Source organism: Tamandua tetradactyla, chromosome 17 (assembly GCF_023851605.1).
Source record: "Tamandua tetradactyla isolate mTamTet1 chromosome 17, mTamTet1.pri, whole genome shotgun sequence".
Lineage (NCBI taxonomy): Eukaryota > Metazoa > Chordata > Mammalia > Pilosa > Myrmecophagidae > Tamandua > Tamandua tetradactyla.
Genome location: NC_135343.1, coordinates 79,057,430 through 79,079,504, shown reverse-complemented (window position 1 = coordinate 79,079,504; position 22,075 = coordinate 79,057,430). Strand labels below are relative to the sequence as shown.

The 22,075-nt window shown below is 38.7% G+C and overlaps 1 protein-coding gene and 1 long non-coding RNA gene across 4 annotated transcripts in view; one reads left to right on the top strand and one right to left on the bottom strand.

Moving 5' to 3' along the window:
- Positions 1–22,075, bottom strand: part of RASGRP3 (RAS guanyl releasing protein 3) — a 114,685-nt gene that overhangs the window by 42,306 nt on the left and 50,304 nt on the right. For both annotated transcript variants that reach the window (XM_077135050.1, XM_077135051.1), the window contains exons 2-8: positions 7,988–8,182; positions 6,948–7,050; positions 5,676–5,738; positions 5,019–5,150; positions 3,635–3,782; positions 2,033–2,206; positions 1,523–1,639 (exon numbers count right to left, since the gene is read on the bottom strand). In XM_077135050.1, coding sequence (XP_076991165.1) covers positions 1,523–1,639; positions 2,033–2,206; positions 3,635–3,782; positions 5,019–5,150; positions 5,676–5,738; positions 6,948–7,050; positions 7,988–8,057 — 807 coding nt within the window. In that variant the 5' untranslated portion in view covers positions 8,058–8,182. The remainder of the gene's footprint in view (positions 1–1,522; positions 1,640–2,032; positions 2,207–3,634; positions 3,783–5,018; positions 5,151–5,675; positions 5,739–6,947; positions 7,051–7,987; positions 8,183–22,075) is intronic.
- On the top strand, positions 79–21,591 carry LOC143661436 (uncharacterized). Of its 2 annotated transcripts, XR_013164583.1 has the most exons (5): positions 79–478; positions 1,506–1,669; positions 10,959–11,169; positions 12,636–12,703; positions 21,484–21,591. It is a non-coding gene; the product is annotated as an uncharacterized LOC143661436 (long non-coding RNA). The 2 variants fall into 2 exon arrangements; XR_013164584.1 differs by lacking the exon at positions 12,636–12,703.

The window sequence follows — 22,075 nt, the reverse complement described above, 5'->3', positions numbered from 1 at the left end:
CCCACCCCCTCTGGTCTGTGATTGGTTCGAGAAACACAGGGTTAAGCCAATCGGTACATTGTATTCCTCTGGCAACTGTTATTGGTCCAGGGTCGAGCACGTGACTTGAGCTGGCCCAATCAGTGTGAACAGGCCTTTGCGGCCCTGGGTGGCGGGGAGAAGGGGATGCTTCCTGAAGTCAGACCTTGGAGAGCCGAGGCCGGCGGCCCGGATCGGGAGGGAGGAAAGCAGAGCAGCGGAGCCAGAGCTCCAGTCAGACCGTGCCTGGAGTCTCCCCAGCCCCTGGACTTCCCAGAAAGTGAGAGGACGCCTTTCCGTATAGTTTAGTCAGTTTTTCAGATGGTTCCTTTAACGCGGGACTGAGAGTGTTCTTACTGAAGCGCCCTTACGAGGAAATCTCTTCCTATGGATGAACCGCCTCTTTTTCCTCGATGAGGGGAAAAAATATTATGGTTTGGAAATACATATGGCAGAAAAGGTAGGTTTTGGAAATGATCTTTTATAAAAAAAAATACATTAAAAAAAATTCCTGACAGCTCAGCTGTAAACTCAGAGGATTCTGTCATGGCCGGTGTCGTCTCCTTCCATTGTTTTTCCGACCGCGCTGAACTCGGGGGAGGCATTCTGTGACCTCATCTGCGCAAGACGCAGCAGGAAGTACATCGCTTTATTCGCCTTATAACCCCTGTGTGAGTCGGAGGGCCGAACAGGCAGCGAATACCAAGTGAATGTCCGCTGAATATTTATAGCCACCATATGTTAATGGCGCATCAATACATTCTTGTTGGGATTGTAACCGCCACCTCTGAACTGTCTTTCCAAGGGAAAGCAGCTGATTTTCTGTTCCCTTCCTACTTTGCCCCCCCATTGGTCCAAGAGGAAATGTCCCCACAGAGTGACTTTGTCAAGATTAGACTAAGCAAATGTTCATCAATGGATGAGTGGCTAAACAAGGTGTGGTGTATACATAGGATGGGGTATTATTCAGCTGTGAGAATAAAGTCATGAAGCATGCAACAACGTGGATGGACCTTGAGGACATGATGCTGAGGGAGATTAGCCAGAAATCGAAGGACAAATACTATATGGTCTCGCTAACATTAATGAGTGAACTTGAAGAATTTAAGTTATGAGCACAGTTGTCAGGAGATAGAAATAGGGTAAAGGTTGGGTAATTGGTGCCAAAGGAATACAGATCATGTACAGGACTGAGTGTAAAAGTTCAGAAATAGATAGCACAATATTACCTGATTGAAGCACAATAATGTAAGTACACTGAATGAAGATGAATGTGAGAATGATAGAGAGAGGAGGGCTGGGGGCACATATGAAACCAGAAGGAATGATAGAGGATAAAGACTGAGATGGTATAATTTAGGAATGCCTAGAGTAGATAATGATGGTGATTAAATGTACAAAATAAAAAATGTTTTTGCATGAGAAAGAAAAAAAAAGAGTATGCTAAACCTAAACAATTTACAAATGAAATTTTTGCTTGCAATTAGGATCAAATCCACCGTACCTTGGTAACTTCTGAAGAAAGGTGAGAATGGGTCTCTTTGAGGCGCGAAATGGAACTGTGACTTAGGCCTCCTACCACCGCCATCAGAGTGTTAAAGTTTTTGAGCTGAAGGAGCTTCTGCAATAAAAGTGTTAACATCAGTACTTTGTAAGCATTTTGGCATTATTCTGTCCTTTTCTGAATTACACATGGATGTATGCATAATTTTAATAACAAGGATCTAGGAAAAATAGCATTAATTCAACATGAAGCACAAATGGAATCCATTAGGAAAATACATCAATTATTTCACAGAAAAATAGGTCAACCTTAATTGCATGTAAGTACTGCATTTTAAAAGCAGTCTTCTTGCATGAGAGAAGTCTGATTTGTTCATTAGATATCTACTGGCATTTCATTGCCTGGTGCCCTCGTATTATGAATCCCCAAATTTCCTTAATGGCTTTTCTTGAAAAAGTGGATGAACTCCTAGAACCCTTCATGAACCCCAACCCTGATGACCAGACATACCTTTGCAACATTGATAAACTTTGTGATGACCTCTGCCCTTTGCTGGGGACTTGGTTTGCTAAGAACCATCAACTGGACCCACTTAGAGATTCCATTAAATAAAGCAATAGATCTCTCCAAGGTTGGGTTATTCTCCAGGCAGCCATGGATGACGTAGCTTTGGTAGTCAGTGAACTAGTAAAGGAAGAGTTAGAGATTAAAATGTTGCATAGAAGAGGTGAGATCTTGTTTCATAACAACTGATTTCTTCCATTTCACCTTTATGTTGGTATCCTACAAGTTTAAATATGCACGTGTCTTTAATGTGATATTTTGCTTCATTTCACATCACCATACCCTCCACCCCAACCCCACCCCCCACCCCCCCACCCCCACAGCAACAATATTTCATGTGCCGGTGTTGGTGAAAGGAGGAAGGGAAAGACTCAAAGTCATATTCCAGGGAATCCCAAATTTTCTGGATCATAAAGCCTACCCAGAAAATTTGTGAAAATAGCTGATTTCTGGGACCACTCCAGACTTCTTAACCAGTATCAATGGAGAAAGAGCCTAAGAATCTCTAGGTTTAACCCACTCCCAGGGATTCCAATGTCATACATTAAAGAGGAGAAAGTTAACATAAATATAATGTTATAAGTTAGAACCATTTTGAAAAGTTTTCTCAAGAAAAAACATAAAAATAAGTAGTAACTGAAGTAAGGCAGCTCTTTAGTACAACAGATCCATTTTCAGAAAGTCAGCATGGATGCCACCGGGCATATATGAGTTCCTTTCATATGCATGGTACTGGGAATTCCTTCCCATGACCGCCTGCTGTGAATCATTAAGGTCCTCTACAAGTGGAATTACTTAGTAAAGAATCAGTCTTTCAGAAATCTATGTTTCTAGCCAGATGTTTGTACTTGGACGTAGTAATGCAATCCATTCCCTGGCACCTTGGGAAAGAAAGAAAGAGTGACTGCCCCAGAGCGTTGTGAGATGAAGACAAGTAGTGCACTGATTGTGGACCATTGAGGAAATACTATCACAGCAAGTGAAGAATGAGCAGATGCCAAAAAGAGAGCATAGTCAGGAGGAAGAAAAGGGATGTTAACATGACTAGGAAGAAAAGTTTGTTTCAGAATCTCTATCCTGGGAAAGAAACAGCCTGGTGTAGAGATCCTCCTCAAAGCCTGTGATTCCTCTTTTACACCTATAATTAGGCAATTATCCAAATTCCAACCTAAATAAATTATTTCTTCCCCAACATGAAGGACATGGCTAAACATGTTCACTTGGGAGAAGTCAGTGGCGTCAATAAACTCTTGTGTAGTCAATAAACGTTGAATGGTTAAATCTCCACTGAATATTTCGAAAATCATGCCTTAATCCTATGAAAGGAGACATTGAAAATAGTGACAGAAATATAGCACCTGAGCCATAAAATAAAGGCAGGGTAATATTTATTTTTGGTTAAAAGGATTGTTCCTTTGAATTAAGGGCACGTTTCCAGTGGAGCACGGTGACAGAGGCTGCCAATGCTTCAGAGTATGAAAATGTGGCTCTTGGGAAAATTGGCAATGAGTTTGTTGTCCTTGGAAGAATAAATGACGAGTTTCTTACTGAGATCCTTCTAAAAGATTTATGCTCCAGAAAAGTGAGGTGCTCAGCCAATTCAATGGGCTCCAGATGGTCAAAGAGCAGACAGGCTTTTCCTTTCTTGGATACTTTTTTCCTCTGTGTGACTCTTCTCATCCAGTCGTAGGAAGGACTATAAAAGAAGAGTGGGGCTGGTCAAAGTGGTGAAAACCCATTTCACTCATGGAAGTTATTAACCTACTGACTCTGTAACTCTTGGCCTGCTTCCAGGGGCCTGTGCAGAAGCACACCCTGCCCTTCATATTTGGAGAGAAAACCACTGACCCATGGCCAATAGAACATAAACTTTGAGTTGTTTTTCCAGACAAAGTGGGTTTTCATTGATCTGTCCAGAATCTCCTACTTAATCCCCCTTGCATCCAGCAGGGTATAGGATGTCAAAGGAGAGGTCAGGGTTAGTCATAGACACCTGGGAATTTAATAGCATATAGATGATGACTTGAGGCACATGGAAATCACCAGGAGCTATGATCCCCACATTTCAGCATCGTGTGAATCCAAGACCCTGGACACCATCACAAGAGATTCTGATTTACTTGGGGTGAAATGAAAAAGAAGTGTTTTTAACAAACATCTCCAGTTATTCATGGGTGACTCACCAAAGGACACTCTTAAAGAGCAATTCTAGGAAAATGGAATGGAATATTCTGTTCTGGGACACAGGAATATACATTTGCAAGATGGAGAACCAGATTTAGGGAGCATGAAAATAGTTTTTCTCTGGGAAAAGCTAGCTAATTGATCTAAAACTCTAACCTCATTAGTACCTCATTCCTAATAACTGAGCTAACCACATCCTGGTTAATCGATGGTCAACATTTACATGGCCTCAGCTCAACTTTAGAAGCACGATGGTACAGGGGTTGTCAGATTGCAGGGAGCGACTGAATCAACCAAGGATTTTATTAAAATGAAGATTTCAGTTCAGCAGGTGTGGGGTGGGCCTAAGACTCTACACATCTTACGTGTTCCTAGGTGATGCCAAGGATGCTGCTCTGAAGACTACACTATCTAGCCAGGGCCTGGGAGCCATGAGGTAGATGCAGATTCAGTAGGTAGGTAATGAACATCTGTTACGTACCACATGCTATTTTATGTATTTATTGGGTGTTCACAACAACCCTGTGAGAAAGGTACTATCCCCATTTTACAGAAAAAGAAACTGAGGCATGTTGTTTACAGAAAAAGAAACTGAAAAGGGGTTGTGCCTAGTGTGGCTCTGTTCCAAGGTTCTCCTCAAAGGAGCAAAGCTAAATTCTGAAATGGCAAGGATTGAGAATTAGGGTCAGCAGTACACCCTGCCCATAGCAGTGAAGTCATGTTTGGAAGAAGCTTGTGCCATTCTTACATGCTGGATATGTCGATGAGGCTGATGTGTTTTTCATATCCTAGTTGACTAGCCACTTCACGGAATTCTTCAGTCATTCGAATCAAACCAAGATCCAAATTAAACTCTGCAGGAAACTTCAGAATCCAGTATCTGAAATGCATCAAATATTTTTGACAGCTGAAAGATTGCAAGCTGGATCTCTGTATGGAAATGATTGTATTGTTTTACAGATTACTTCTAAAACCGAATCCAAGACCATGCCCCAAATAAGCAACCTCCTATCCCCTGTCTGTCAGTGAGTCCCCTCTTCTCTCCTTCAATCAAGGACCATGGTCCTCCCCCATTTGCACTCTGAGCCTCTTTCTGAATCTCTGAAGCCACAGATGAGAGGAAGCCCATCCCCCAATACATGGCAAAAAAGTGGGAATGTGTTTGGTGAGGGAGAAGAAGAAAATGACCTCACTCTTTCTAAGAGCTGATTTCATTCCCTAATCCAGTTTACCACTACGTGATCTCCAGTCCACAAGAGATCAGTTCTACCCCTTGAATGCAAGAGAACCGATTTCAACAATGGCAGTAAAATGGGGAACTAGGTCTGCTGCTTGGGGAAAAGGGAATTGTCACCTATTCCAGAAACTGGAACCAAAACCGAAAGACATTTATAAAGGTACTTACCTCATGAAATAGCAGATCTTTAATCGAAATTCATGGCAGCTTTCTCCACTGGCATTTCGATACGTACATTTGTTAAAGAAAAAAAAATCCTCATACTGTATTACTTTATACCCACCTGCAGCTACTTCAACCAAGTAAAGAAATTCCTAATAAGAGAATCATGCTGGGAAATGTGGGCACTCCAATGGGAAAACGAGTGGACTCTGATGATTTCCAATGAGCAATCAAAACTTGATTTGCTATTGCTCCAGGGTACATTTTTTTTGATCTGGAGGCATGGACACTGTTTTGAATTAGTTGTACCTTCCTGAGCCACTGAACAACTTATGAGGGTCTACTGTAATTATAAATATACTACCAACTATAGATAATTAAAACTGAACCACCCTTTTAGCCAAAAACTTCAGTTATAAGATGGAAAATTTTTGAATTTAGGACAAATGCCTTTTATAAAGACACTAATTTCTTTAAGATCTGCAAAAGACCATGTTGAGGTATATTAGTACCATTTTATTGTCATTTATTCTCAAGTCTATTCATTCATACTCTGTTTAAACAAACATCTACTGAGCTCCTGTTATATGCCATGCACTGTGGATATGCAGCAAACAAGGAAACCAAAGGGTGGAAAATTTAAAGAGATGTCGATTCATAGGAAGACTTCAAACTTTATATAAATTTTATAGAGTTGAGAATAAATAACAATAAAACCTGTGTACCAATATACCTGTTTTTATGTCACAAGGATATCTACAATTATTATCTATCAACAAATTACAATAAACCTGCTAGAATGTTGTTTGCATCTTGCCAGCAAGTGAAGAGGCAAAAACTTATTTGGTGCTTGTGCTGGAGCCATAACCTATCATTTTGGCAGGCATCTCCACATGTCTATGCCGTATCTTCTATTCCCACCATTTTGCCATCCTAGAAGGAATAAATTAGGTATCCAATTGGTTTTAAGTATTCTTTCATTGTACTAATAGCACAGATGTTTAAGACAAGTTAGAAACATTCATCCTACAGCTTCTGTTTCATTTTACGTATTTATTAGTGGTTATTCTCCAGTAGAGCCAAACACCCAGATGGATAGTCAACTATTTGGTCCATCGTCCAGATGTTTGTATGGACATCTATATCTATTCACAAAGTGGCTGGATAACCAATTGGATTGTTTATTCATCTTAATTTACTGGCTTTAGGCAGAGGCTCTTATCTAAGCACAGCCCTTGATTTATGATTATACAAATTACACAGTAGTTGAAAAGATATATGCAGAGAAGTTTTTCTGCCAATTCAGTGGAAGATAAATACCATCGGTGCATCAGTAGAACTATTCTTGGCAAGTAACTATTATCCAGCTCTCCCTTGTCATCTGTTAAAAAAATAAAATAAAGGGTAAAGAGAAAATAATGCTACTCTTCTGTTTTTCTGATTCCAGTAGCGAAACAATTGTGTCATATATTTCTCATAGACTCAGTTATCTTTTACCTGCCACTTCTTGCAAGTGAAAGAGAGTCTCATACTTTCTCTGGCTTAAGGTTGCCAGATTTGCAAGTGAAAATACAGAATGCCTAGTTAAATCTGAATCGCGGGTAAGCAACAAAGAGTGGTTTGCATAGGTATGTCCCATGTTTTATTTGGGCCACATTTATACTAAAATATTAACTAGTTGCTTCTCTGAAATTCAAGTCTAACTGGCCATTCTGTATGACCTGGCAACCTATTCTGCTTTAACACTGATTGCCATAGTGATCAACTACACAAACAACTCCCGTGTGACTGTATCGCCAAAGGAGTTACCCAAAACGATATGAGGTAGATAGAGAAACAACAGCGTAAAAAGTACATGATCGTAGAGTCTTTAACCTAGTAGGAGCTAGAAGACGTGAAATTTTGGATTCAGTGGATCACTTGATGTCTAAGTCAGAAGACCGAGAAATGACTGCAGAATTCTATACCATGTGCCATAAGAAAGTTACAAAAGACTGTAGGAGTTGAAAGAATTTCCCCAGATGGGAAGATTAGGAGTGGTGTTATGAAGAGAGCGGCATTTCAATGAAAGGGGCATGGTCAAAGCAAGTAGGTAGGACGTACGGGAAATATTTAGGAACCATTAATGGTCAGTTTGGCTGGAGAATGGAGCATGAGCTGTGGAAAGTGAAGAGAAAGAGATGCAGAGGGCGAAAAAAAGACCCTGCCTACCAAGGTACAGAGATTGAAGTCTGTTCCACAAGCAACACCTGCTTCTGAGTAGAGGGAAGCAATAAAATCAAGATGTACAAAAGGAACAAAAAAAGAAAGGCTCATACCGAACATCTCAATGCAGGTGCTCAGCAATTCATCTAATGTTGCTGCTTTCCCAAGTCCACTTGACCCCATGATTGTTTAGCCGTTGTCAAAAAACTAGAGACATTTTCAGCATCAGACAGACCATCTCCATAATCAGGTTGGTGATCTTAGGACCTGGCAGTGGTCTCGGTTCTTTGTTGCACTTCAAGAAAACTCTTAAAGAAACAAGGGAAGAGAAAGTTATCAGACTTGAAGTTCAGACCCCATTTCACTCTCCTACTTGAGAAGATGATGACTTCCATTTAATGCATCTTTATACAAGAGAAGTAAGTATTAAAGTGACTAAAATTAATGACCATGATGGCAAAATGCCTGGTAAGCTGTTCCTTAGCATTGTGGTGCTTTGAGACTGCAGCAATGTCCCCTGTTAAACACCATTCCATTTTGCGAGTGAGAACAATTTTTTTTGATACTTACATATTTTAGACCTTTTCATTTTCTTAACTAATGAGACATTTGAGAATATTATAAATGTTGCTTGCTTTAATATTATTATTAATATATGTCTTTGAATCACACCTGGGAGGTACATTTTAAAATACAAATATGCTTTGTGCATTATCCTCAATGCTCATACAAATGTTCAACAACTGTAAAACATTCTCTTTGCCTAAGTATTATAATAGTAACATTAATATTAGTAGTCAGAAAATAGTAACAATGATTTATTGAACACTAACATTATGAACTGTATTATGTTCTAGACTTCATACTCTGTGCTTTAATTATATTATCTAATTTTATCTTCACGACAACGCTGTGAGGTCATAATTATTATTCCCAGTATACAGATGAGGTCATGGGATCCGCAGAGATTGGGCAATTTGTCTGCAGTTGCACAATTATTAAAGGTCAGATTCAGGACTCCCTTATTAAAGAAAGATGGTGGGTTTCCTTTCCCCTTTTTATTTCTGCTCCAAGTATGGATACCACAAGATGTCATAATTTTGCCCGCTAATCCGCTATGAAGAATCTTACCTCTCCACACCCTCTCAGAAAGAGAAGAGGTAGAAAGAAAATGTGGCCATGGCAGCTGTCCCATTTAGCAGTATTGTCGTGGGGGGAAATGGGATTGGAAACAACCTCTCATAATTGCTTATACTGAAAGTATCCCTGTTAAGGAGATACCACTGGTTTGTTTTACAGAGTGGGCCCTTGATACCAGTCCATACAGGGCTTGGATAAGTGGACAGTTGGTCATGGTGTAAGCTTATTTACTTTGAGCAACTTAAAAGTAAATAGGGTTATCAGGATTCATCCCAGAAACTGTTGAAGACAATGTCCATTTCACTCTCAAATTTTACTTATTCAGCTGGCCGTCAGTGTGTAGCTGAGATATGTGAGGCACTGAGCTTGGCACTGTGGCTGCCAAGATGAAAAAGCCATTGCCCCATCCCTGTCTTCAGTGGGGTCACAATGCATTTCAGAAGGAAAACACATGAATGAGTAGGAAGAATCTAATTCCAATTTATAAGCTTGTATCAGTTCAATGGGACCCCTAAAAAGTAATTTGGGTGAGTCTGTTCACTTGGCAGATAACTTGGGAAGAAAAATGTGTAGTGTCTTTATTATTTCCTTGTAGTAACCATATTTTTGTGCCAAAAGCACCACGCATAGAACAAAAAGGCCAGGGTTATTTAAAAAATAAACAGAAAACACTGGACTAATACTCTCCCGCCTCTGCCACTCCAATGATTTGGAAAGGGGAATATTGGAGTCTTTTGGGACCAACTCTTTTACATGTCTTGACAAAGTAAGGCCATTCCTGATCATCCCACCTCCCACTTGACATGCTCTACCTCTCCTCCTGGATTTATTTTTCTCCATAGCACTTATCACCGTCTAATATATTATATGTTTAACTTGTTTGTTTTAAATTCTCCCTTGCTGTTAAATGTAAGCTCCATGAACACAGGAGTGCTTCGGCATTTGTTCTCCAGTGTTCACCCCAACAGCTATGATATGCCTTTTATATAGAAGATACTCGAAAGACATTTGTGAAAAGAATGAATGAGTGAAAGGACAACTGAAGAAATTAATAGAAAAATTGCCAAAAGTTTGTCTTCGAATATGTGAGCATTTTTGTGGGTGTGTATTTGTACTGTACATTTTAAAAAGGTTATAGTTTGAGGTTTCTTTTACTAATTTACAACAGCTTTTAATAAACATCACTGAATTCCTGCCTGCTGCTAGACAATAGAATTGGCCTAGATTCATAACAAGAACTTGGTTCCACCTCCAGGATATTTTGAGGCAACATTTCTCTGATTTCTCTAATGTAAGATCTGTCAATCCCATTAGAAGTCAAGATTGGACAAATCCAAGTTTGATTATCTTCGTTACATAAACACTTTTTAATCTTGTTTTATTCACTGAATAGTAGACGTGTTCTTTAGAACCAAATAGCTTAGATTGACTAAACGAGTTTCAAGATTATTCAGTTGGGCTTTTAGGGGAAGTTGAGCTCCCATAGGGTTTGTTTGGTACAAAGCGCTGTCATTAAGTCTGGAGTTCTGTTTGGGATCTGTAAAGGACCTAGCACATGGTGAGCCAGGTGGGACAGGGCTCTCAGATTACAATCTGTTTTTACAATCAATAGATGTGTGTGTGTTCCTGTTAAGCATTCTGTCACCTGCACGTTTACCTAAGATCTGATTTCATATGTGTAGACATTATTGTGTCTACAACTGCTTTTTCAAAAGTGAAGTTTCTTTATTGTAAAAGCAATATGCTGTCATTATTAAAAATAGGACAGTAAGAAAAAGTGAAAGGAAATAAAAAGCTAGCCATAATCTCATCATCCAAAGACAATACTTGTTAATGTCATGGCATGTTCCTTTTAGTTTTTCTAGGCATATTTATTTGGGGGGGGAGGGGTTCTTACATAATCTACAGTAGCTTAAATAAATGTTTACCTATTTTTTCACACAGGTAGATTTCCAAGTCTGAAAGAAACTCAAGGGCAATTATCGTCATTGGGAAAGGCATAGAGGAAGCAGTCTGTAGAACTGATATGTTCAACTTGAATAGCAAGTTCTTTGGAGAACCTGACAAAAGAACATAAAGAATCCCCCAAATAAAGTTAAATAATGGAAACCCAAAAGAATCAACACTGTGTTAAGACATTTCCAGAAACCTTGAGGTACAGTTGGTGTTTGAGTTTTTTTGTCTAAACTTCACCACAAAACCAAATTGTTATTCAAGTGCTGTAAAATACTATTTTAGTCCAAATATACTTATATAAAAACCTGTGCATTACTTATTCAGAATGTTTAAACATTGACTTTGGGATGTCAGTAAATCTCTAAAACACTTTGTGTAGGAATCATTAAACTCTCATGCAACATCACTCGTAACCACCTCACAGTGATTGTCAGTTTCTTCAGGTTGTTTAGTCTCCAGATGGGTTAGGACTTGCAGGTTGATGGGTACTCTCTGGCTGTGATGAAATGTATTGTTCTTCAGCACAGAAAATTTTTCCCCAAGGCTGAAAAGGACACAATAAGCCAAATTTCCCCCAGGGCTTGAATTATTCCCAAGAGAGAAGTTTTTACTTTTTCTGGGGGTATAGGATTTTGTTAGGTGTGATGGGCTTTTAAAGCAAAAATATTGTCGTTGACTTGAGTGTTGAAGTAACAATCTTCAAAAAGGTCTTTGTGAGTTTACCTAAGACAATCAGAACTGTGCTCCTAATCTCAGAAATTGTGAAAGGGAGCTGATTCCATGCAACTATAATTATTAGATATAAATTAACACCCCAGGCTCCTAGTGGAGAACTTTTAGATTTCATTTTATTAGATTTCAACATTGTAACCAAAAAGGGAAATTTTTAGTTACCTCTGAGAAAAATACAATGAATGTAATTTACTTTTCCGGATTATTTAAGGAACTGGTGAGATAACTACCCATCATGGGACCTGGGAAACACTGGACAGTCAGGGAAGGTGGATCAGACACTTATAGGTTTTAAAGTTGAAGACATAAGTGTACGTAGAGGACCAAATTCAAGTGTACGTAGAAGTGACAGAAGAGAGATATTAGTCTAGAGAAAGGAAAAGGAAATAGAAGCAAAAAATATCATGACAGCTAGAGCATCTCAGAGTGGGCGAGGTGGCCTTAGCTGCATTCCAGAGATAACATTCCCGAAAGTTCTCAAGCCAAAATTATGTAATAACTGTCAGAAATGTTATTAACTAAATTTCCAGACGGTGCCTAGGAAATATGCCAAAATGACAGCAAAGTTTCCTCCTGGCTTTAGAACTGTCATATTTGTAAAATGAAGTGTTATATCTAGTAAGTATCCAACAGTTTTGGAATGAAACTGTCCATATTAGAAATTCCAAATATGGTCTTGCTTATAGTGTAATCTCTATTGGAATAAAAAGTAAGCAAACTAACCAAAATCTTCAAAAACTCTTCCCTCCTAATGGTAGATATTGTCATTATATAGAAATGATCACATAGATTTCTTCAGTCTTCAGATGGAAGGAAGGGGGGTTATTTCAATGTCTGAATCCTTTGTGAAAATCATTAAGGATTAATGATCAAGGTGTCATAGCATTCCTCGGTCCGGCAATATGTAAGTGTTCTCTCCCTTTTTTGCCACAGTTGGGAGATAAGAAAGTGCTTTGATTTTATTCCCTGACTCCAAAGGACAAACAAGATTATGGGCATTGGTAAGAGAAATGATAATAAAACCCTTAGTGATAATTAATTTATTTGACAAATATTTGTAAAGCATCTTATAGCCACGAGACACTAAGTTAGTGACTGTTGCAGAAAGGTTAGGAGTCGGGGGAGAGGAAGGGATAAATTGTTGAGCAAGACAGACACAATTCTTGCTGTTATTCTGTAGCAAAGAATTAAACAAGTAATTACAATAAATTCTCTTATGAGGCATGTAGTGGTTGGGGAGGGCATTAATTTAGTCTTGGGGCCAGAGGAATTTTATCTAAGTTGGACCTAAAGGGTGGGTTAGAATCAGCTAGACAGACAGTGGGTAGGGTGTTCCAGACAGAGAGAACAGCATGTGCAAAGATTCAGAGATAAGGGAGAGGATGGTGATTCAGAGAAACTGAAAGGCATTTAGATGACTGTAGTATTTGAATGTGGCAAGAAATGAAGCTAAAAAGTCAGTGGGAGCATGAATGGTAACGTAAGCTGTATCGAGTGTGGACTTAATCTGAAGAACAATGAGAAAAACCATGGCTTTAAAGGTTTTAAGCAGAAGAGTGGCATGATCATTTCTGTATTTTTAAAGATCCCTCCAGCTACAGTATAGAGAAGAAATTAGTAAAGACCCATAATGAGGATGGGTACACCTGTTAGAAGCCAATTATAACTATCCAGGCAAGAAATCAAGAGATGATGATTATCTAAACCAGAATGTGGCCGTGGGAGGTAATTGGTTGGTAACAGAATATATTTTGAAGATAGATCCAACAAGATTTGCTGATGGGTCAGCCCTGGGGAATAAGCAGGAAAAAAGAATCAGTGATATTCCCATATTTTTAACCAGGCATTTGGGTGGATAATAGTGCCATTCCCCTGAGATTCAGAAATTGAGGAGACAGGAAGGTGTAGCATGGCAGGTAAAGGATGAGTTCACTTTTCGACAGTACTGAATTAGAGATAGCTGAGACATCCAAGGGGAACTATTGAGTTGGCTTCTGGATTCCCATTGCTGAGCTCTGAGTTGAGACCTCAACATGTTTAAATAGTCCTGGAAGAAGAGTCAGTGAAAAGGAAAATTGAAGAGACAGGAGAGAGCGTTCATCCTCATAACAAGTCTCTGGGAGGTCAGGAGTGATGGACCCATGCACAGGGGAAGGGATTGACCTTGGATAAATCAGAGGTCCACCTCTTTCATTGTAACAACAGGAAAGAGAAAACAGGGGCTTGGATATAGGTAGGCTTGTAGTTTTGGTGGTAGCAGGAGGTCAAGGAAGTTCCTTTGTGGTGCCTTCTATTTACTTGAAGAAGGAGACAAGATTGTCAGTTAGAAGGCATAGTGGGAGCGGGTTTAAGATTTATGAAGAGGAGAACATTTGCAAACTTTGTGGAGAACAGAAGAAAGAATCCAGGAGTATTGGAATTATTTCCTTTAAGAGTAGAAGGCTGATTTTTCTCTTCCTGTTGGAGTTTGTTTTGAGGGGAAGTTCAAACTGAGTGTTCCTTTTTTTCTGAAGCTGTTATACCACGCACTTGTGTTATATTTCTGAAATTATTTCAAGTAACTTTTCTGGAGCAATTGACATGGCAAGTTTCTTCTGTATCTAAGGAACAGTACTGAATTTCGGTTCCTTATATCTTTCCATAAATGTGAGCCCCAGAGCTAAGGCATGGCTGGCATGTGCTAAGTGGTGTCATTACTGTGGCAAGGTTCCCTGCTTCCATTTCACCCAGATTTCCTTGATATTATAAAGGAGAAGTAAAACATTATTAGAAATGAAATCATTAAGAAATCATTTCTTTTGCACCTTTTTGATTGATCCAGGATATTCCAGTCTGGCACCTATAATCTCAACCACCTTCCCCTCGCATTCCACCTTCCCAGCTCAGCTCTCTTGTTTCTCTACCTTATCACTTGCACCCTCCAATGTCTTCATTATCTGCTGCCATTAAAAAGGTCACAAATCACAAGATCTTATTGCTCCTTTTTCTGAGTTTACTCTTTACATTTTGGTATTCTTTACTTTTTATGCATTGTCATGGTCTTAATTTTTATTTGCCTCCTCATTTATTTCAACTTAAGCCCTCAGTACTGTGAATTGATTTCTCTTTCTATAGTATTTTCCTTCAGTCAGTTGCTCTTCCATGCCTACTCCACCAAAGTCTCATTGCCATCACTGTCAAAGTCGATCTTGTCACAAACCCACTACGATAGACTGGACTTAAGAAATGAGCCTGGTGCATACAGCAAAGTTAAAACGTTGAAAATGCGTCATCATTGATAATAATGAGAATAAAACATCCCATGTTTATAACAGAAGAGCAATAACCCTAAAGGTAAATTATTTAACAATGATGGTAGAAAATAGCCATGGATAATACTGTGTTTTTCAACTCTTAAAAATAAGTTTTCCCTATTGCTTTGGATGGATTTATTCAACGTGGTAATGGGGTTTTCCTGGAGTTTTAAAATGCTTTTGTTGTTATTTTTCCCCCTGTGAAGAGCTTTCATTAAATTAATGTGACATTAATAATCAAAGGTGTCCTAGATTTTAGGAAATGGGGTTATAGTAAGACCACTTGTGCCATATAGGGCGGCAGACCTAATATTGGGGAAATTACTATGTTATGTTTAAATCTTCTAATACCCTGAAAGCTAAGTATTATCCCCATTTCTTGGCTGAGGAGACTTTTTTCCGAGAGAGGCTTCGTTACATGTCTAGTATCTTGTTGCTAGTTAAGTTGCAAAGCCAGGTCCCTCTGACTTCAAAAATTTATATTTTTTCCACTACCCTTGCAATTTTTAGCTGTTTTAAGACTTGCCCATTGGAAGAATCTCTAGACACTGTCTAGAACAAATGTTTATTATTCCCTGTGTTTAGTTTCTTAACATTCTGTCACATTCTATCACTGGACTTATTGTCTGAAAATGAATAACCATCATTATTACAGCAAGCTTGGCAGTTCAGGGAATCATTGGTACCAAGGGCTGAACGGAAGGCAATAACAAGTGCAGAGCTCATCTCACAATGCCTCATTGCATTTTTTGGTAAACAGTTAAATAACAAGGTCTAGCTGCATTTTTATTTCTTTTTCTTGGTTATTGGTCTTTATTTAATATTCAATATACAGCTCCCTGACATGAGTTGAGTGAGAAATGAGAGTCTTAAAGAAGCTCTAGTAATAAATACCATGAAATTCCAAAGTCCAACCAATGCAAAATTTTCCTAGCATTTGACTGGAGCAGGACATGGAAGAGAAGCCATATGTGCACATTCCAGACACTTGCAAATCAGATGATTTCCAGATGGACACATTCAACCACATTGAAGGGTTGTGGCCTCCTACGACAATGCTAGTGTTCATACTGTAAGTCATATACAAAAATAAGACCCAGAACTAGGAAACGTTTAACTCAGAAGTTAAATTTTTAAACTTTGGAAAAATAAGTTTTTTTTTTTTAAAGATCAATGTTTTCCTTTCCTGAAGATGCCAATATTATTATTATGATTTTTTATTAATTAACGGAAAAAAAGAAATATTATTTTCATAAGAATCCTGTCTGTGGCTCTGCTGACCTTATCCTAAATCTCCTGAATTAGGTCATGTTTCCTTTCCCCTTTGCTCCATTTACTTCAGAATGAATTTAATAATAAGAATAAGAATACGAAGAAGAGGAAGCAGAAGAAGAGTCTCTTTAAATGTTCTCTGTGCCCATCACTGTGCTGTGAGTATCAGGATGCTCACACCTTACACCATCTATGAACAAGAATCCGTTTTCAGTAATTGGGATGAATGAATAAAATTCTTAAGGATCCTCCCATTGGCCAGATGACAATTTCAGAGGATATAATTTACACAAAAGAGGCTCCAAGGGAATGAAGACATTGTGCAAAAAGCCTCTAACAAGCAAAAGAACGTGCGCAGAAGGCAGATCCCGGAGTACAGAATCTCTGTCCGACCCACCGAAGAAAGCCAACCATCGCTCCATGCCGGGAGTAGAAGCTGCCTGGCTGAAAACTCCAGGAAGGATTTGAAAACCTGAGTTCTCTGTTGTTACATAGGAATGCAGCAAGAAGCACTAGCACAATGGAAGATTGCTTTCAAAAATATCTCTGTTTTCAGAGACAGGCATTTGTGTGCTTGAGCAGAAAAAGCCAATGTTTATTGAGTGTCTGTTTAAGTGTAAGCACTGTGTTATCAGCCGGAGATGTAAAGTGCCTATTCTTAAGGGTCCACAACCTGCTGGGGGGCACAGAGTATAAACTGAATAATTACTAAACAATGAGTCTATTAAACTCAGTGGCAGACACATGCCACGACATTGTAAGAATGCAGACTTGGGACTGACATCTACCTAAAGAAATCCAGGAAAGCTTCCTGAAAGAAAAAACACCTGAGAATATTAAGTTATATGACTCACAAAACCAGAACAGAAAATACAGTCAGTAATGCCAGAGAATCAGTGGTTGGAGATGTTTTAGTGTGAACCTAGACTGAACGTAAGATAGCTTTTTATGAACAACCTGCTATCAAACTTAACACATGAAAATGCAATAAGAACATCTATAAGACAATACTTAGAGCAAGAACAAATTATAGCTGATGACATAGTAAAATGATTGGAGTCAAGGAGAGAGGTACTGTTTTGGATTTTCAGATTCTGCACTAAATAAATGAAAGCATGAGAGATTGCACAATGCTGCTTTTTTATCATTATTCATTTTAGTCAAATTTCACTATTGACAGAGATAAGCTTTAGCAATTAAATTTCCTACACCATTTTGACACTGCATAAAATAGATACAGACCCTATGAAGATGCAATATTTAATTTTTCTTTTTTTTTTCTTTAAACTGTACCATGTCATCATCTAAGTGAAAACATTTTGTTCCTATTTAGAAACCATTATGTCTGTACTACTCTTTTATGGAATATTAAAGCCTCAGTTTGCAGTTACTTCTGAATCAGAAATTTGGAACCAGTCTTTTTGTTGGAATCAAATAAAAGAAAGAATAGGAACCCAAAAAGTGCTTGAAAAATTCTTTCTTTAGTTTCAAATTTACACCACTTGAAGTCCATAATTAGTAGGCTCCCCTTAATGACTTTTTCATTCTCTTGTTTTAGCAAATGTTCCCCTTACAGTGGATAAATTCTCCTTTTCTCCAAAAGGAAGTGTAAACCTCAGGAGGCCAATGGTAGTTCTTCCCCTATCTAAAACAGTGACCCGTAGAAATCACAGTACATGCCTAGAAAAAAAGAAAATAAAAGCAAAAGAAAGTTTCTGTAGTATCTTAGGTCCTATGTAACTTCCCTAAGGCTCACTTTCATTACCTACAGCATGAGAGAAATATTGCCTTGCCTTCCTCACCCAGACCCAAAAAAAAAAAAAAAAAAAAAAAATCCATTGGAAAAAGGGTTTAAAGGCATAAGCACATTTTTTTTAATATATAAAAGGAGGTCCTAAAATTGTGAACTCTTTCAAAATACATTTGTAAATTGGTATTTGGAATTTAGAATATATTTCCCCATTAGAAATGGGTTAAGAGCAGATTGCTATATGAAGGACAAGGAGGTCCATAGAGATCTATCACTATGCTGAAAAGAACTTGTGGAATTCTTGAGGGTTTTAGCACTTAATAATACTGGTTCATTAGTATGCAAAATTGGCCTTCAGAATGCATGTGATTCCAAAAGGTGAGAGTCATGGGTATTTGTGACTCATGAGAGACAGAGGAGGAGAAAGAAAGAGAGAGAAAAATAGCTTCTTATAAAGTAACTGTTTAAGAGTTAGAGGAGACAAAGGGATGGGAATAAATACTGTATTGGTACCATTATAAAAGAAGAGGTGAAGTAAATACGTGGGAATTCACTAAACTGTGAACAATTTGGTGTGAATGAAGGGGAACCTGGAGTGAGTGTATTTCCCCATCAGCAACAGCAACCGTGCTGTTGGAGGGCATCTCAGCCTGCTCTTCACCAGCTCCAGGGTCTGGGTCCCATCACTTATCCCCTCTCCTTCCTTTAGCTTTAAACTCCCCTTGTCTTGCCTCTTTGTAAGTAAACATGAGGTGTCTTTTCTCTCCCTCCACACATCCCCAGTCCCCCAGAACACACACACACAAATTCCATCCACACCCCTGCCGTCTCTTCCATCCTCACAGCCAGGTAGAATTTACTGGCTCTATTTCATCCCCTCTTTATACCACCTATAACAAACTCTGTCCAACCCCCGTTATCCCCAACCAACACACACCCTTCATAGAACTACTCTGGCAGAAGTCATCATACCCAACAAGCACTCTTCAACCTCTCACTCGAAGGCTCAGCAGGAGTGTATTGTCTCTTAACCGCGTCCTCCCTGAAGTTCTCCCCTTGGATGGTTTCCTGGCAACCTCTCCTTGCTGGCTTTCCTCCTGTGTCTCTGACCTTTTTGGTCTCATTACAAGCCCCTCTCCTACTGCTGGCCTCTTAATTCCTGGGGTTCACAAGTCTTGGTGTGTGGCCTTTTCTCTTGCCTTACAAGTGCTCCATGCCAAACTCATCAACTACTACCTCTCAGTTGATGATTCCCAATCACACAGAGTTCTGCTGTGTGGTGTGCTCTAGTGGAAAGAGAATAGAGAAAAGCAGACTTGGATTTGCACACTAGATTTACTACTTACTAGGGTGTGACTTTTCACAAGTTTTACTCAATTTTGGGTTAGTTTTCATATCTATAAAATGGGACAGTAATAACTACTATGTAGGATTGCTTGAGGATTAGAGATAATGTATGGAAAATGCTAAATACATGGTGCGTGCTTAATAGTAGCTATTATTAAATTAAGTCTGCATTTCAGGTGTTGACTTCTTTTCTCGATGTCAGGCTCATATATCCATCTACATTCTAGACAGCTCTACCAGGAATCCTGTAGGTATCTTAAACTTAATAAATAAATAAGCAAAGGATACAGATAGACATTTCTCCAAAGAAGATATGCAAATTCCCAGTAATCGCATGAAAAGATGCTCAATGTCATTAGTCATCAAGAAAATGCAAATCAAAAGTCCCCTTTGGGGAATGGTGAGAAAGGGGGGAAATTCAACTTCCCTAAGTTGAATTCTTGATATTCTCACAAGCAGTGGGGACAACCAAAGTAATAGGCTGAGCTCCCAATCTTGGGATTTGTTCATGTGAAACTTAACCCCACAAAGGATAGGTCAAGCCTACTTAAAGTTAAGCCTAAGAGTCACCCCCAAGAGAACCTCTTTTGTTGCTCAGATGTGGCCTCTCTCTCTAGCCAACACAACAAGCAAACTCACCATCCTCCCCCTGTCTACGTGGGACATGACTCCCAAGAGTGCAGACCTTCCTAGCAACATGGGACAGAAATCCTAGAATGAACTGAGACTCAGCAACAGGGGATTGAGAAAACCTTCTCAACCGAAAGGGGGAAGAGAGAAATGAGACAAAATAAAGTGTCAATGGCTGAGAGATTCCAAACAGAGTTGAGAGGTTATGCTGGAGGTTATTCTTACTCATTAAATAGATATCACCTTGTTAGTCAAGATGTAATGGAGAGGCTGGAGGGAACTGCCTGAAAATGTAGAGCTGTGTTCCACTAACCTTGTTTCTTGAAGATGATTGTATAATGATAAAGCTTTCACAATGTAACTGTGTGATTGTGAAAACCTTGTGTCTGATACTCCTTTTATCTCCCTTGTCAACAGACTAGTAGAACATGTGGAATAAAAATAAATAATAGGGGGAACGAATGTTAAAATAAATTTAGTTTGAAATGATAGTGATAAATGAAAGGGAGGAGTACGGGTATGGTATATATGAGTTTTTTTCTGTTTTCTTTTTCTTTCTTTTTCTGAATAAATGCAAATGTTCCAAGAAATGATCATGATGATGAATATGCAACTATGTGATGATATTGTGAATTACTGATTATATATGTAGAATGGAATGATCAAAAGTTAAGAAAGTTCGCATTTGGTTTTTTTTGGTATTTAAAAAAAATTTTTTTTAATTAAAAAAAAAGAAAAGAAAATGCAAATCAAACCCACAACGAGATACCACTTCATATTTGTTAGGATGGCTGCAGTCACAAAGACAGGCAATAACAGTTTGGCAAGGACGTGGAGAAATAAGAACCCTACTACTGGTGGTCAATTAAAATAGTGCAGCATTTTGGAAAATAGTTTGGCAGTTCCTCAAAAAGTTAAACATAGAGCTACCATATAAACCAGCAATTCCAGATATATATATATAAATGTTTATGTACCCAAGAGAACTGAAAACTTATGTCCACACAAAAATTTGTACATAATTGTAGTATTTAGTACATTATTTAGTAGCACTTAGTAGAATTTTCTCTCTTTTTTTTTTTTTTTTTACATGGGCAGGCTCTGGGAATCAAACCCAGGTCTCTAGCACAGCTGATGAGAATTCTGCCACTGAGCCTCTGTTCCCCACCCAGTAGCATTATTCATAATAGCTAAAAAGTAAAAACAACCCAAATGTCCACCAACTGATTAATGGATAAACAATATTTATATCCATGAAATGGAGCATTACTCAGCCATATAATATGGATAAACCTTGAAACATTACACTAAGTGAAAGAAGCCAGACACAAAGACCTCATATCATGTGATTCCTTTTATATGAAATATCCAGAATACACAAATCTATAGAGTCAGGAAGTACATTAATGGAGGCCAAGGCATTGGGGAGATGGTAGGGTGGGAATGAAAATGTGGAATGACTGCTAATGAGTGTGCGTTTTCTTTTCAGGTTGATGAAAAGGTCCTAAAATTGAGTGTGATGATGGATATACAACTCTGAATATACTAAAACCATTGAACTGCACACTATTTAAGTGTGAATTCTATAGTAACTGATATCTCAATAAAAACTTTTAAATTGATTAAATAATATGGCTTCTTCACTTCCCTAAACTGCTCTACCTTCTGTGCTCCCTTCCTTGAGTTATGGCTCACCCTGTCTCCCAGTATTTCTTAGAAGAACCTTGGGGCTCATCTAGATGACCTAACACCCGTCTTTCACCATCCCCAGCATTCAAGTCTTATATTCTACCTCCCGTTTATTTCTCATATTCCACTACTCCTTTTTCTTTAGACTGTCCCTTCCAGGTTCAAACTGTCATTTTTACTTGGTGGTTCTCGAAGGACTCTCACTCCTCATTAATCACGCCTCTCTATTTGGTGCCAAATTAATCTTTCTAAACTATCAGATTGATAACATAACTCCTGGATTCAAAATTCTTCCATAGTTCCTTATTGCCTCGTATATAAATCTAAAATCCTCGGCATGGCATACAAAGCCTTTCCGAAATTGGTCTCCTGCTTCCTGTCTACCCCTACCC